The 15614-nt window shown below is 31.8% G+C and overlaps 2 protein-coding genes across 2 annotated transcripts; one reads left to right on the top strand and one right to left on the bottom strand.

Annotated features, from left to right (window-relative positions):
- The first annotated feature begins 1861 nt into the window (after positions 1-1861).
- Positions 1862-6678, top strand: LOC111890249 (lysine-specific demethylase JMJ30). The gene is made up of 6 exons (XM_023886405.3): positions 1862-2458; positions 3023-3232; positions 3387-3524; positions 3616-3759; positions 6154-6246; positions 6327-6678. The coding sequence occupies exons 1-6, from the start codon at positions 1979-1981 to the stop codon at positions 6525-6527; spliced, it is 1266 nt and encodes a 421-aa protein (XP_023742173.1). The 5' UTR covers positions 1862-1978; the 3' UTR covers positions 6528-6678.
- An 810-nt stretch (positions 6679-7488) lies between these two features.
- Positions 7489-11053, bottom strand: LOC111890248 (IRK-interacting protein). The gene is made up of 2 exons (XM_023886404.3): positions 10500-11053; positions 7489-9108 (listed from the first exon to the last, which is right to left on the bottom strand). The coding sequence occupies exons 1-2, from the start codon at positions 10764-10766 to the stop codon at positions 7636-7638; spliced, it is 1740 nt and encodes a 579-aa protein (XP_023742172.1). The 5' UTR covers positions 10767-11053; the 3' UTR covers positions 7489-7635.
- Between the last annotated feature and the right edge of the window lie 4561 nt (positions 11054-15614).

Below are 15614 nucleotides of genomic sequence, written 5' to 3'. Positions count from 1 at the left end.
ATTTTCCACATAGCAAAGTTCGTTTCATCGAAAGGAGGGATTTTAGCAGAAGGATGATTTGATGAGTTTGATGAAGAAGAAGATGAAGCCATTTGTTTGATAAAAGAAACCTGCTCTGATACCAATTGAAGAGGCATTTAGATCAATCGATATATCAAACAAAGACAATAAATAAGAACAAGAGAAATTCACGAAGAAAAACTTTCACTAAGAAATATAATCTCACAAAGAGATTATCGTGTGCACAAAGCGACGATTAGGGTTTGTGAAAAGCATGTGCATTCACAAACCTGTACAAGATAATATATACTGTTATTCTAGACAATCCCTACAATTCAGGAATATGCCAGCTAACTAATTAGGCTAACTATGGAAACAAGATAAATACAAGATCTGTAACAATGCACTGACTAAACTATTACAAGCTGATCCGCTGAAACGTTGATGCTGATGCTGAGACATGTGCTGACGCTGAGTCTGTTTTAAACATAATCATATTTCAAGGTTTGACCTTACAATGAATTTCCAAAGAAACAAAAATTTTAGAAAACACAACCACTTCTTGTTTGCAATTTATTTAGAAGAGATTAAAGATATATTTGGAAAACTTATAAAAGAAACCTCATAAATTAATCAATAAATGATCTCAAATAACATTTTGAAAATAAAGTTTATAAGCTATTTTAGTGGTATCAAGTGATACTACATTGCAATAAACTTAACAAACAAAATAGTTATAAGATTTGCTTATCCGCACCAAACACATTCGAAACACCAAGTACATAATCACCATCTAAATCTTGAATTTATGCATAAAAACAACCGAATTGAATTTAACAATTTGAATTTTTGGAAAACATTATTTGGTTTATGTAGCATCTTTAACTTCCTTTGGAAAACATATCTTAATGTGACATAACACAATTATCCTTCCAAAAGCATCTTAGAATCTATAAATCTCGGTCTTGATGAATTTTACAAAATCAATTTAGAACATAAACCTTATTTTTCAAAAACTACTATTAAAATCTCGATTTGCCTAATTCATATAAACTTGAAATCTCGGAAGAACATCCCTCCCAACCCTGATACCACATTAACTTCTTCTCTTTTCTCTTACTTTTATCCCTTGCAACCTAAACACAAGAAACATAATCTCCCATTCCACACAATTTGGTACAAATATACAAGCACAAGGTATAAATAGGCAATGTAGTGAAGCTTTGAGGGACATTCAGATAACATAAGGAATATCAGGTTCAAAATCTTCTGATACCGACACAACAAAGTTGTGGGGCCGCCAATACTGAACCCATCCGAGACTCCACCTCAAGCCATTATCTCCGCTCTAAGCTTTAAAACATATATATATATATATATATATATATATATATATATATATATATATATATATATATATATATATATATATATATATATTTGTTTTCACTCCAAATGATATTCGGTATCTAGAAGCTAATATTATGATTCAAAACTTGAAATAAACGTTTCAAAAGTCCATTAAACATATAAAAACTATTGGTTTTATCATTATAAAAAAATCTTTTATATGCATGTTACTTCTAATAAAAAACTTAATTTGAGTTAAACAAGAGAATTTGAATTTTATAAAAAAATTCAACTACTTTTTTTTTTAGAACACTTCTATCCTTTTTAGGGCCAAAGTATGGTGGGTCCTTTTAGTTTACCCAATATCTCTATTATTAGTCCAATAGAAAGGACCCCGGAGATATTTTGTAACTTACAATTTTACATTGTGTATATGCCACGTAAGCAAAAAGCGAAAAATATCTCCGATAATATCTGGGGAAGAAGAGGAAAAACAAAATTCTAAAGAGGACACGTCACCCCTCTCTCTTCAGACTTCACTAGTGGAGAATTATAAAGTCGGTGAAACGAAACTTCTCTTTCTCGCCGTCCTTTTCTAAAACCGAAGCTTCTCCACCAATCACCGCCAATGGCCGGCCACAACACCGCCGTCAACTCCAACGATGTTTTGGAAACTCCGGTGTTAGACGTCGAGGCACACAGTCTCCTCCAAAGCATATCTGAAGAAGGTGGTTATGCGTATGTTAGTATGTCAACACGCGCCGCTGATGGAGACATTAGAGCTGCAGAGGCGGCGCGTGAGGTGGCGTGGGAGCAACTTCACTCCGGGCCATGGCACTCCGTGCTGCCTGTGTGGAGAGACGCGTACTCGATGGCGTGTTTGCACGTCGCCAAATTTCATTATGCTAATGGCGAGTTCAAAGAGGCACTTAGGGTTTTAGACATGGGATTGATAATGGGAGGGATGGTTTTGCGTAAGGATTTGGAGTCCGCTGTGGGGAAAGCTACGGAGAGAGCGAATGCTATTCTTAGGGTTTCGGAAGAATCTGTTAATGGATCTGCTAATGCTAAATTAGTAACAACTCAAAATGCAATTAACTTGATCGAGGTGAGTTTTACTTAACTCTGTTCTGTAAAATTACTCCGAGCAGATTTATACTATAACTTGTGTTTGTGACTGTAAATGGAAAATTGAAATCCATGCTTAAAATGATCATGAATTCATGATCATAACTATTCCCCTGTTAAGTGAATTTTTTGCTATAAATGTCCACTTTTGTCTCTAATTCCCTATAAATTACATGTTACAACCTTCCCTGAATAAAGTTTTTTGGATCGGGATTCTTTCTGGTGCTGTAATAATACCTGATTTGGGTACCCTACATGTTACTAGCTAGAAGGATCACCATCTGAGATCCCTATTTCTGGTTATGATTGCATTCACCTAAGAAAAAGAAAATGGACATATTCATACCTAAAGTGCTGAATAATGTTTTACCTGTCTGGATCATATCTTTATCAGCAAAACAGTGAAGAATGCAAGAATGTTCCCCTTCTGATTGGACATCATGCTCAAATAGGACAAAGGTTACTTTAGATGATATGCATGAGTGTAAGCAAGATAAAAAAAAAAACATTAATCTTACACTAACTTGTTTGATTAAACATGCAGACTCTTCAAATCCTACCCAAGAACTCATTATCTTGTAAACATGTTGGAAAGAGATCTTCCCTTTCATTGGAGGGTTTCATGCGTGACTATTTTCTCCCTGGTTCACCAGTTTTATTAACTGACAGTATGACTCATTGGCCTGCAATTACCAAATGGAATGACTTGAATTACCTTAAAAAAGTTGCAGGATATCGCACAGTTCCTGTTGAGGTGATGTATTAATTACAAAACTTACATCAAGTGTTGTTGTTTAAGAACAAAACTCATATCCAAACATCCTCAATTTACTCAAAGTGAATCTTTAAGTTCTCCTGATGATCAATTTTTGTTGCAGCTGAAAAATGTGTTGTAGAACATCTTGCAGGTTGGAAAAAACTATTTATGCAATGATTGGAAGCAAGAGATGTTAACATTTTCTGAGTTTCTTGAGAGGATTCAGTCCAACAGTTGTGATGATGACCATGTCCCTACTTATTTAGCACAGCATCCCTTGTTTGATCAGGCATGTGCTTAGTGCTTACTCTATCATGCACATTAGGTGTTCGATGAAATGCCCATAATGAAATGAAGAAACCAATTTGTGTAATATGCAGATACAAGAGCTGAGAAATGACATTGTTACCCCTGACTACTGTTTTGCTGGTGGAACTGAGATGAAGTCGGTTAATGCTTGGTTTGGTCCAGCTGGCACAGTGACACCTTTACACCATGATCCCCATCACAATATTCTTGCTCAGGTATTTTAAGTTAAAGAAATATATATATATATATATATATATATATATATATATATATATATATATATATATATATATATATATATATATATATATATATTTTAGAAATTTTTTGAATTGGAAAGTTTGGAAAACAATATCTATTCGTTTTCACAGTTAGTTGTAATTTAGAAAAGGGTTTAGATTGTTTTAGGGAAACAAACTATTTAAATGTCTTCAAGTTGGGAACAAACCCAAAAAATGTTATAAACAGGTAAAGAAGTATGGTTTTTGTTTTTCCACATGCTGTCCCAGGTATCGAATACTAGGTCATGTTCCGATTTTACATTTTTGGCCCTGGTTTTAAATTTTTTTATGAGTTTGGTCCAAAGTTCAAGTTTTGTTACAAATTTGGTCTAAACTTTTTCATTTTACAAATTTGCCCCAAATTTAGTTGTTTTACAACCTTTTTTAAGACTTTTTCTAAACTTCTTATTACTACTTTTTTTTATAAATTTTTTTACAACTTTTTATATATTTTGTTACACAACATTTTTTATGCTTTTTTACTTAAAAACGATAACTATTTTTTTTTTTTGTAATTTTTTTAGTACAACGGTTTAAACTTGTTTTATAATTTTTTAAGCTTTCATACGACTTTTTTTTAAACGGAAGTATTTTTAAACGTTATAATAAAAAGTAAAAAAGAAAGTTGTAAAAAAATTTAGAAAGGGGTTGTGTGAAAGTTGTAAATAAAGTTCGTATGTAATTGTAAATCTTTTTAAAAAGTTATAATTTTTTTAAAAATAAATAGAAATATGTTCATTATAAAAAACGTTGTATGCAAGTGTAAGAATTGTTAAAAAAATTGTAAACCAAGTTTAAGACGTATTAAAGAATGTAAAACAAGTTTATAACTTTTTTTTTAAATAAGCATAAAAGAGTGGTAAAATTTTGGGAAATCTCCAGCTAGTCCTTATATTTTGGCTTCATAATTGATTTAGTTTTTATATATATTTTTTATTCAATCAAGTCCCAAAACTTGGCATTTGTTTGCATTTTGACCCATTTACCTAGTAACTGGTCACCAACAGAATATGAGGATTTTTTTTACAAATATAATCAAAATATAAGGTTTTTTTTTAGAAATATATTGTTTTTAAATTTTTTAGTATTATCTTATTATCTTAGTATAATCTTAATGTAATAGTATCTATGCGACAAAGTATTATCTTGCTATTATATTATTGTATTTCTATGCTAGTATTGTGCAATATTATCTTTAAGATAAACATAAAAATCTAAAAGTTATAAACAAGTTCTTTAGAAAAAAGAACTTTGTTAAACAAATGATATTAAGGTTGTTAAAAACACGATCATGATCCTAGGATCATATGATCCCCTAGGTAAAATGATTAATATTAAAGATGTATCTTTCATGATTTAAAGTATTTATTGTTAACTGGATGGTAAACTGACAGACGAAAATATGTTTTTCATGTTCTAAAATGCTTTTTGGTAGAATCTTACGTCCTTGACAACCTTTATAGGATCTTACGATCATGATTTTGCAAAATAAAAAAACAATCCTATATAAAAGAAAGAAAATTGCATAAGATTAATGTAAGATAATATAATCTTTTAGACAGAAATATTTTAGAAATGGTTACTTTTAGAAGAAAAAAACTATTTTCATAATAGATATTCAAAATAGCATAAGATTAATGTAAGATAATATAATTTGTTTGACAAAAAAAATATACTAAGATAATAATATAATATTAAAAATTAAAAATAATATATTTTAAAAAATCCTCATATTTTGATCATATCTACGAAAAAGTCCACATATTTTGTGATGACCGGTTTACTAGATAAAATAGTTAAAATGCAAACAATGTTATGTAAAAAAAAGAAAAAAAAAAAACAAATAGTTCGTTACCCGTTTTTGTCATTTTTTTTAGAACAATGTTATGTGAAAAAAAAAAAAAAATAGTTCCTTACCCATTTATGACATTAACCCTATTTGTTACTTGTACTATCATATTATACATGATTGTGTAATATCTATCCATATGTACGTTGAATGCAATTTTTTTTTATTTAATAATATGTTTTTCTCAATAACATGATAATCAATTCAAAATTAATCATATATTAGTAGTTTATGTTTCTTAGAATTGTCTAATATCATCATTTATAAAGCTATTTTAATACAAAAAGGCGAGTCAAATTTGTTAAAAGCTAATAAATATAAGGGTTACTTTTGAAAATCTATATACGCTGTTAAATCACTGTTTACCCCAAAAATTAAACCATTTTGGTTAAATCAGTGGACCGGTCTTTTTCCTCGTGTATAACTTTTTTTCATTTTTCTTTTTTTAAATAAAAAAGTGGGAACTATTACACTTTCAGGTTGTTGGAAAGAAATACGTGAGACTGTATCCAGCTTCATTTTCAGAGGAACTTTACCCACACACTGAATCCATGCACAAGAATTCCAGCCAGGTATTAATATAATTATAAACATCAACAAATAAATAAATAAATATATTCATAATTACCAATTAATATGAATTCCATTGAAGGTTGATCTTGACAACATAGACGTGAGTGAGTTCCCAAAGATCCAAGACTTGGAATTTGTTGACTGCATTTTAGAAGAAGGCCAAATGCTTTACATCCCTCCCAAATGGTGGCACTATGTCCGATCCCTCACCACAAGTCTTTCTGTCAGCTTTTGGTGGGCTGCTCCTACTTCCCCTGCCTCACCAACATCTTCATTTTAGTAAATGGTAATCACCACATTTTTATATATTAATTAGATATAACTCTTTTTTATGTTTTACTAATTTGTCACCTATCATCATCAACATCATTATTGTTGTTATTATTATTATTATTATTATTATAACAATTACTGGTACATTCTTATTAAAACGTGTTCCTTGAAACTGAATTATGAAAATACCCACTAGTTTCTTTTTCTTTTTACGAAAGGAAATTTTGCAATAAAAAGCTTTGCAAAAGGATTTGAAATTTTGCTGAGAACTAATTAGATGGACAAAAGATTGTTTATATTTGTTACAAACTATTTTTCTTTAGAGAAAAAGAAAAATCATGCTAATCTCATTTATCACCTTTTAAGGAGTAATAATTTTTTGTAGCAATTTCACCAATATAGCCATGATTTTTGAAGATGACATCTACAAAAAAGTGAAAAAACGATACCATTTTTCGTATTTGGCTTTCTCTACCAAAATTTACTTTTCCCTTTTTGTTATTTTTTAGGTCAAAAACATAATATTAAGTTTTCTTTTGCTATGGAAATATGTTTTTGAAGACATCTAACAAAAATCTTCAAAAAAGTAAACTTGGATTTTGACAGATGAAAGAATTGTTTTTTATTTTTTTCAAATGGGACCTATTTTCGTATGACTATTTTGGTCATATTGCAAATTTTTTTTTATTAAATCTTGTACAATGATAAATGAAATTAATCTAATTTGTACTGTTTAGATTTTTTTATAAATAAAAATTCAATATAAAGTACAATCATGGTCCCCACCCGCAAAAACTAAACACGATACAACCTGTCCGACCCAAAATCTTTTTAAAAATTACCCGGTTTGGAAAGGACTCTCCATGGGGCCTTCTGATACCTTTGGTTTTAACGAATGTCCATGGTCCCAAACGACCCAAAACAAATCATCAATGTGAAAAGTGAAAACAACTCCGGATGAAAACAAATTAAATCCAACAAAACAAAATTATCAACATTTGCATCCAACATCATCAAATTACAACACAAACAGCTCTTGGTACAACACAACCACTCACAACATTATATCACCCAATAACAAAATAATAATCATAATAATAATAATAATAATTAAATTAACCTGAAGTTTTATACCTGCAAATAACCTTACACCTCAAAACCCTATCTTGCACATAAAACCCCGGCATCACCATAACCTTCACTTTACTCGGAGTCTGATTCTGCCCCCTTTGTCTATCAACAAACACATCCTCCATGAAAACACCATCAAAGCTTCGATTCTCTTCCACTCTCAAAATCCCCAAAACCGGATTAAACGAAAACGCCAACAAATGCAACAACCAAATACACTTAGCAGCCACAAAAAACGCCTGAAGCAACAATTCCGGCCATGGTCGAGTCCAATTCAAAGCCGTAATCACTCCGCTCATTTTCAAATCACAAAATCTACTAAACTCCTCGCTGTAATACTTCGTCCCCTTTCTCAAAACCTCATTCCAACTCAGATTCCGAAGCGCGCAAAACGACGAGAATTGCAATTCCCGTTCCTGTTGCGGGTCTAAAAGCTTTGGAATTCCGTTCTTCTGAAACACGCAGTTTTCAAAGTCTTGGTATAACGATTGGTTTATGATCGCTTCCAAATGGTATAAAACGGATTTCGAGTATTTCGAGTTTATCGATTGTTTATACGGTTGAAGAATCGAGTTTAGGTTATCGAGTAAAACCGTGTCCCCTTCGTCGATATGGGAAACCAATGTTTTACAAAAATGTTTAACCGATAATCTTGCTTCCGATACTATTTGCATAAACCCTTCCACCATTACTTCGTTACTAACCGGCATGGAATCACTGATTCCGATTCCGATTCCGATGTTCCCATTCCGTTTCGTTTGTAACACCGCTTGACTCAACGCCTTCTTGAGCTCTTCGCAATAACTCTCCAAATACTCCAACTTCTCTTTCATGTCGCATATCGACGATTTCATCTCGGAAACCTCAATTACCGCCGCTTCGCGCCGCTCGTTTGCTTCAATCAGTTCCTTCTTCAACGCTTCAATTGACATCACAACTCCGGAATCCTTAACCGAAGCCTCGTCCGATTCCATTCTATTCGGAGACCGCGCGACGTTCTTGTGCTTTTTCTTGTTTAACCGCGGAAACAACCACGAAAGGCTGATTCCGGACTTGGGCTTGGAATGGGATTGAAACAACGAATGGGAATCGGTCATCGGGACGACCAAATTCGAATATTTATTCGTGCTAAGTGTTGCCGGTTTGCATTTATTGCACGAGGAAATCGACCGGAAGTCTCCGAGACTGTTTCTTCTCGATTTTGAGAATTCGGTTCCCGGAGACGCGCGGAGGTGGTTGACATGGTTGGCGGTAGAGGCGGTGACGGAGTTTTGATCGTCAGAAGGACATGTGTGAGGGACGATGTTTAGCAGTTCGGGTGGCAACAGTGTTCTGGACGATGTGTTCGGGTTCTTGTAGTCAGACAAGAACCGTAGATCGTCGTTGCCACCCCCGTTTACGCTACATTCGTCCCAACAACTTGGGAAACTTTGATTCCTTGGTACATCATCGTAACTCTGTTAAAATTAAATAATATTAAATAACCGTTTTAACAGTTTTAGTAGAAAAGATGTGAGAATCTAGAGTGGTCCAAAAAGTAGTTTTTTCTTATAAAACAGAAATTGTAGCTATTTTTGAAGCAACTTTAGTCTGAAAAGCTGGCTCAAAGAAACTTGAGACAGAAACAAAGTGTGTTTTTAATGAAAGAGAATCTACTTTATGTGTGTATGATGTTGGTAAAGTATACTACTTTTGGTTAATAGTAACGTTAAAAAGGTTTTAGTATATTATCAAATGTATAAAGATATTGAGGACGAAAAAAAACAAGAAAAAGTGATAAATGAACAGAAATTATTATGGACAGAGTTATCAGGGTGATGTAGAGGACCACATGATCTTTTTAAAATGTTGTAATTTGTAAATATTGGGGCCATAAGAGTGATGTTATGTTTCAACCCTTGATTATATCATTATGATGTTTAACATAATGGACGGTTGAAATTGAATTTTGATGGATCCATCGTTTGCTGACTTGCTTTCGAATCTAGAATTTTTAAGGTAAAGAAATGTATGATAAAGATATATTTGGTTTCTAATTGATAAAAATAAACCTTTGATAAAACTTCTCATTTTGTCAATAAGGTAAAATGATATAAAAAGGGTGTTTCGATGATTTTTTTATTATAATTATTTAAAGGTATGATTAGAAATTTTTTTTTATGAAAAACTAGTATAATTACTTTTCTTAGAAAGCTATTTTATAAGTTATTTTTTAATTTAAAAAAAATAAAAAATATTTTATGAGCTTGGCGCACCAAGTACAAGTCTAAATGTTTTTTATTTTTTTATTTGTTGAACGGGTTTGATTTTTGTTCTATATTACAATGGCTGAAAAAACAAAAGAATTTCCAAGGTTAAATGTTATCGATGAATTATGTCTAAATAATTTTGAAAAATAAATAAATACCAAATTCGAGATAGAAAAAAGATTAAATAGCATAATACGTATTCAAAATAATTATTTTTAGAATACCTAATTTAATTTTAGAAAGAATTAGTTTAAATGGAATAATCCAAGATTGTTTTGAGTGGTTACGAAATAATTAAATTATCCAATGACATGTTAAAGTTCGTAAATGTAAAGAAAAAAGTATATATTTAGTGGGAATTTTAAATTACATTATAAACCAACTTTACAAGCAATACGTGTTAAAGATATTGCGTAGAACAGTTGTTAATGGTTTTTCTAGTGGTTTTTGCACATATCTCAAAGGTTAAACTTCTTTTAATACACGAAGCAAATTCAAAGTGCAATATTCAATACGCTTTTGCTGAATTCAATTCAATTGAATTCGAATTCATCTGATGAAAAATGGTAAAACAGATATAGGAAATCGGAAAATCTTACAGGAGTGAAAACAGGGTAATCCTGAGCGGAGAGTTGAGACACATGCCGTGAAACTGGAGACGCCGACGGCAACCGGAGATGTGCCGGACTGTTGCTCTGTAACAGAGCAGCATGAAGTGCTCGGAGCTCCACCGCTTTAGCAATGGCTGCTTGAATCTCCTGTTTGCTCACGTCACGGTTTCCCGTGGTTGTGGTGTTGGTGGGAGTGCGGCGGCGTTCTTCCCTTTGATAGGCGTTGGATTGTTCCGACGTGCTGGTTGTAGCCATTTGTGAACAGAACAGAGCGTGTGAGGAAGAAGAAGAAGAAGAATAAGGGATTATAAACAGAAAGGATAAAATGGAATTGAATTGAATGGATTAACGGTTGGATTTGGTTTCCAAATGGAGAAGAAGATCACAGGGTTGCTGGAATACCAGAAATCGATGTGAGAGGGTGAGAGAGGAGAGAGAGAAGTGAAATCCAAAAGAATTTGTCATTGTTACGAATGGAATAAAGGGATGGGAGCATGTGGAGAAGATGTTGGGTGACTGAGTGAGTGAGCGAGCGAGTTAAGCGTGTGATCCAGCTTCTATTGTAGCAGATGGTGAGAGAGTGAAATGACTATTTTGTCCTGAGTTTATCAACTTACCTGCTCCCCTCCCATTTTCCCATAGGTTAAATTTTTTATACCTCTAAATACAATTCTACGGAGGAAAGATTTGTTAAATCACTCTTTTGTCCATTATATGTTTGTCCCTTATATGTGAAATACATACTAAAACTGATCATGTTAAAGATATATAAAAATAAATATAACACAATTATGCATCTGATATATAAGGGTTAAAGATTATAATGATTCAAGATAGATATGAGTTCAAGTTGATTGTTTAATTAAACAACTATTTATACAAATGAGTCGTTTTTTTTTAACTTAAGTAAATGGGTTTGATCCAAAATGACTCATTTTAAATACAAAATGAAAAAAAAAAAAAAGTGGAGCTTAGTAAAATAAGCAAACCTAAATAATTGTTCAAAGTTAAAAAATAAATATAAGATACAACTTAGTTATCCAAAAAAATTCTAAATTTCTAAGACTTTAAATCCTTATTTTTTACTCCCTCGTTAATAGTCAATGTTTCCTTTTTGGTTTGTGATAAATAATAGTTTATTTCTAAAAATAAATTTTTTTTGCTAAAATATCTCTCATTGTTAGTTCAATTATCATGGAATTAAATACAACAAAGAGGTAAAACTGTCAATTTATTTAATAAAGTTAGTGATAATTAATATTTTTTTAATCTGTATGTTTTTTTTTTGTCTGTGGCTAATAATTTTGGAATGAAATAAATATTTTGTTAATTTGTATGATTAAATAAAAATAAATATTTATTGTTTTGGATTGACATATAAATTTCCATCAAATGGGACACTGACTCTCCATTTAAAGAAGAGTAAATTATTAAAATCATCCCCATGGTTTGATCAAAATTACACGTTTGGTCCCTAATTTTTTTTTTGCACTCGGATCATCCCTTTGGTTTGATTTCGTTGCATTTTTCGTCCCTATGGTTTGGTCAAAATAGCACGTTTAGTCCCTAATTTTATGTATGTAAATGACGAAAAATGCAACAAAATCAAACCACAGGGACGATCCGAGTACAAAAGAAAAGTTAGAGACCAAACGTGAAATTTTGACCAAACCATAGGGACGATTCCAGTAATTTACTCTTTAAAGAAAGAATGGCAACATCTATACAACACTTTGGTAATTACACATTTAAAGCTATATTGGTTTTTTTTCGACAAAACTGCAAATTTGGTCATTGTGGTATTCAAAAAACTTTGGATAGGGTCCAAAAAGTTTTCAGCTTGCATGGACCGTCCAAAATCAAGAATTTACTGTGATTTTGGTCCAAAAAATTTTCAAAAGACGGTTTTGCCCTTTTATTTTCTTTTTTGTATTTTTTATAATCATTCTTAATACTTTTTTATTTTAAAATAAAAATAAAAATAAAAAAAAGAATTACCCCCCACCCCCACCCCCACCGTTCTCTCTCTCTCTCTCTCTCTCTCTCTCTCTCTCGTAAAGTCTGTTCGTCTCCAAAAACTTGTTCTTCATTTCTAAAGCCTGTTGCAAGAACAGACACACACATCTATTTGATTTTTGAATCTATTTCTGCAAGAAGTACATCATTCCAATATTAGTAACACATGGATCATAGAGGCCACAATTCACCGCCAATTACAAGTGAAAATGTAAACCGTACCTAACATCCTAAATCAAATCTAGCAACATCCTTTGTGGGAGGGAAGTTTACCTGATTCGCCTCCATTGAATAAAAAGTGTTGAGATCAGAAATCCGATTGTTAGAATCTGGAAAAATCAGTAGGAATCGAGGGCAGCGAAGGGAGCAACTATCCATACTTTCCCATAGTTAACGGATTGTTGAGAAAAGACGACATATCTTCGGATTCAAGTGAAGAAGAAGAGGAAAAAGAGCGATCGTTGCTGGTTCCGTATAGATCCGTCATTAATTAACACCAACAACAACCCACGCCGAAGTGGTTGAACGCAAGGTGTATTTAGATCTGGTTAGATTGTATAAGGCATCGATGATGACGTATGGTCGATTTGGGCGTTGGTGGAGGTCAGAGTCAAGAGAGGCATGACGAAGGAGATGAAGTTGCATCGTCAATTTTGCCTCCGATTTTCCCTATTTGTTCTCCAATTTGGCTGAATGCGGAATAGGAATAGACATGAGATGCCAATTGAATCTTCTGCTCCTATAGATGTTCGATAGTGCCTTCTAGTTGTCCCATTTAGCCTCCGATTCCTCCAATTTTAACTTTTAGATTCCATAGGAACTGAAAGATTCCTCTATGAGCTATCTAATGAAGTAGCTGTTAATTTCGACGCTCTTTACACCCAAAATCACGAAAAGCCATTGCTACACCTCCTTCAGATCAATAATCATTTGTATTGGAAGTTTATCTTCAAAAGTGGTAAACTTAGGATTTAACCTCCATCAAAAACTAATCAGAAGTCAACCACCAAGGTTGTATAACACAATGCAATAGTTTGAATGTAAACGATTCAAGTTCTAAATTTCTTTAAAATTTTTGATCAACAGAGAGAGACAGGTAAATGAAGAGAATATTAATAAAATGTTGGATTTCATTTTCACTACCACCAGTGATGATAAGCAGCAGGTATGGACAATTCTAATGCCCCCAATGCCTACTTGTTCGTGTCACTTATCTCAAATCAAGATGACAGATGGTGTTTATGAAACTCATATGCAGGTGACCAAAGAGGTGTCGATATTTCTTATTCTAATTGTATTCTGATGATTCATGGTGCCATGGAAGCTTCAATGTTTCGTAAACAATGTGTGTATGCAGTTTAAATTGTAGGTGAAGTGAGGTGAGGTGTGGAAGATGGGGGAAGAGAGAGAGAGAGAGAGAGAGAGAGAGAGAGAGAGAGAGAGAGAGAGAGAGAGAGAGAACGGTGGGGGTGAGGGATAATTCTTTTTTTTCTTTTTATTTTTAAAATAAAAAAGTATTAGAATGATTATAAAAAATACAAAAAAGAAAATAAATGGGCAAAACCGTCTTTTCAAATTTTTTTTGACTAAATTCTTAATTTTGGACGGTCCATGCAAGTTGAAAATTTTTTGGACCATACCATAGGGACCAAATTTACAATTTTATCTTTTTTTTTTTTTTCCTTTGCATGGAAAATATACATCTGGTTTTGCTTATTCCAATAGAATTCGTCTACATATATAAACGTCAAACATATCATATATAATATAACATTTTTGCTTATATAAATGGGAGTGGGTAGTATTAGGACATATATAAAAATACGTTTGATTTTATTACCACTTTCGTATTATATATAAACTCAAGACATTTAATTTATTTTATAGTTTATATGTCGAACCTTTAGACTTTCAAATAAACCAATTCATCGATCACCAATATTATAATAGGCTACTTTTTATATATCGTCAACAAAGTGTATATGAACCTATGGCTAATTGGCTATGGTAGTTGCATGTTCCAAAGCATGCATGATTGACCTTATTGTATCTATCTTATAGAAGATGATATTTTTATTTAGGGTTATTGTATGAAAAATTATATTATTTTATTATAATTTATAGAAAATTATTATAATCTATAGAAAAGTTTTTTTTTTTTTTTTTTTTTTTAAATTAGTTTTTTTACCTTTAAATAGGTTATCGTCTAGGATTTGGTCATAAATAAAAATTATGATTTTTTCTATAAACTATGATAAAATAATAAGATTTTTCCAATAATAATGTTTTTTTGTCCAATTAAAAGCAAGATGATTTGATTTTTATATATTAGTTTTAATTAAAAAGAGAAAATTATGATGAAAGATATAAAAATCAAATCAATTAAATGACTAATAATAAAAAAAACATAAATAATATCACCATCCTATCTTAAAACATCATGTGAGTAAATATGCTTATCCTAAAATATATTGTCTAATAAATTTATTCTTAATCATATGATAAAATATAGTTCATATTAAATTAGCATAAAGTTAGAAATTAAGAGAATCCACAATTGTCAAAAAAATTACCATTAGAGTCATAATGTTTCTTAATCAAAAGAGGACTGTTTTTCTTTTTCTCTGTAACCCCCGATTATCATTAAAAAATGTAATTTTGAAATTTTTGGTACATAAAAGGTAAACTGTTTTTCTTTTAGATGTCAATTATCCTTTGCATAAAACACTGCTAATACTGGCGTGTTGCTTCATTTTTTTCAATATTATATTAAGAAATATATTTTACATATTTAACAATAAATGAAAAAACTTTGTTAAATCATGTGTCGTGTTGCTATAATACAAAAAGAGGTAAATTAATATGTGATAGTTGAGTAAAATTATCAACATATCCATTATCGTGGGGGTGGCTCCGTTGCTGCCCTATACAGTTCATCCCGTGGATACTTCATTGTCATCATGTGGGGACCTAGACCACCCAACATTGGAACCTTTCCCCACTCAATTTACCAAAATACCCCTTCTATTTACTCCAATCATCACCCTCTAATTTAATACAACTAGGGCAGTTGGAGGAATATACCGA

The sequence above is a fragment of the Lactuca sativa genome, chromosome 6 (genome assembly GCF_002870075.4).
Source record: "Lactuca sativa cultivar Salinas chromosome 6, Lsat_Salinas_v11, whole genome shotgun sequence".
NCBI classification, from domain to species: domain Eukaryota; kingdom Viridiplantae; phylum Streptophyta; class Magnoliopsida; order Asterales; family Asteraceae; genus Lactuca; species Lactuca sativa.
This window is presented reverse-complemented; position numbering and strand designations above follow the sequence as displayed.

What these genes read in the sequence shown, in the direction of transcription:
- LOC111890248 (XM_023886404.3), bottom strand. Translation starts at nt 10,766, where the DNA reads ATGGCTACAACCAGCACGTCGGAACAATCCAACGCCTATCAAAGGGAA. An exon ending in ATTACCCTGTTTTCACTCCT is followed by an intron (nt 9,109 to 10,499) that starts GTAAGATTTTCC and finishes TAATTTTAACAG; the next exon opens with AGTTACGATGATGTACCAAG.
- LOC111890249 (XM_023886405.3), top strand. Translation starts at nt 1,979, where the DNA reads ATGGCCGGCCACAACACCGCCGTCAACTCCAACGATGTTTTGGAAACT. An exon ending in ATGCAATTAACTTGATCGAG is followed by an intron (nt 2,459 to 3,022) that starts GTGAGTTTTACT and finishes TTAAACATGCAG; the next exon opens with ACTCTTCAAATCCTACCCAA. An exon ending in ATCACAATATTCTTGCTCAG is followed by an intron (nt 3,760 to 6,153) that starts GTATTTTAAGTT and finishes TTACACTTTCAG; the next exon opens with GTTGTTGGAAAGAAATACGT.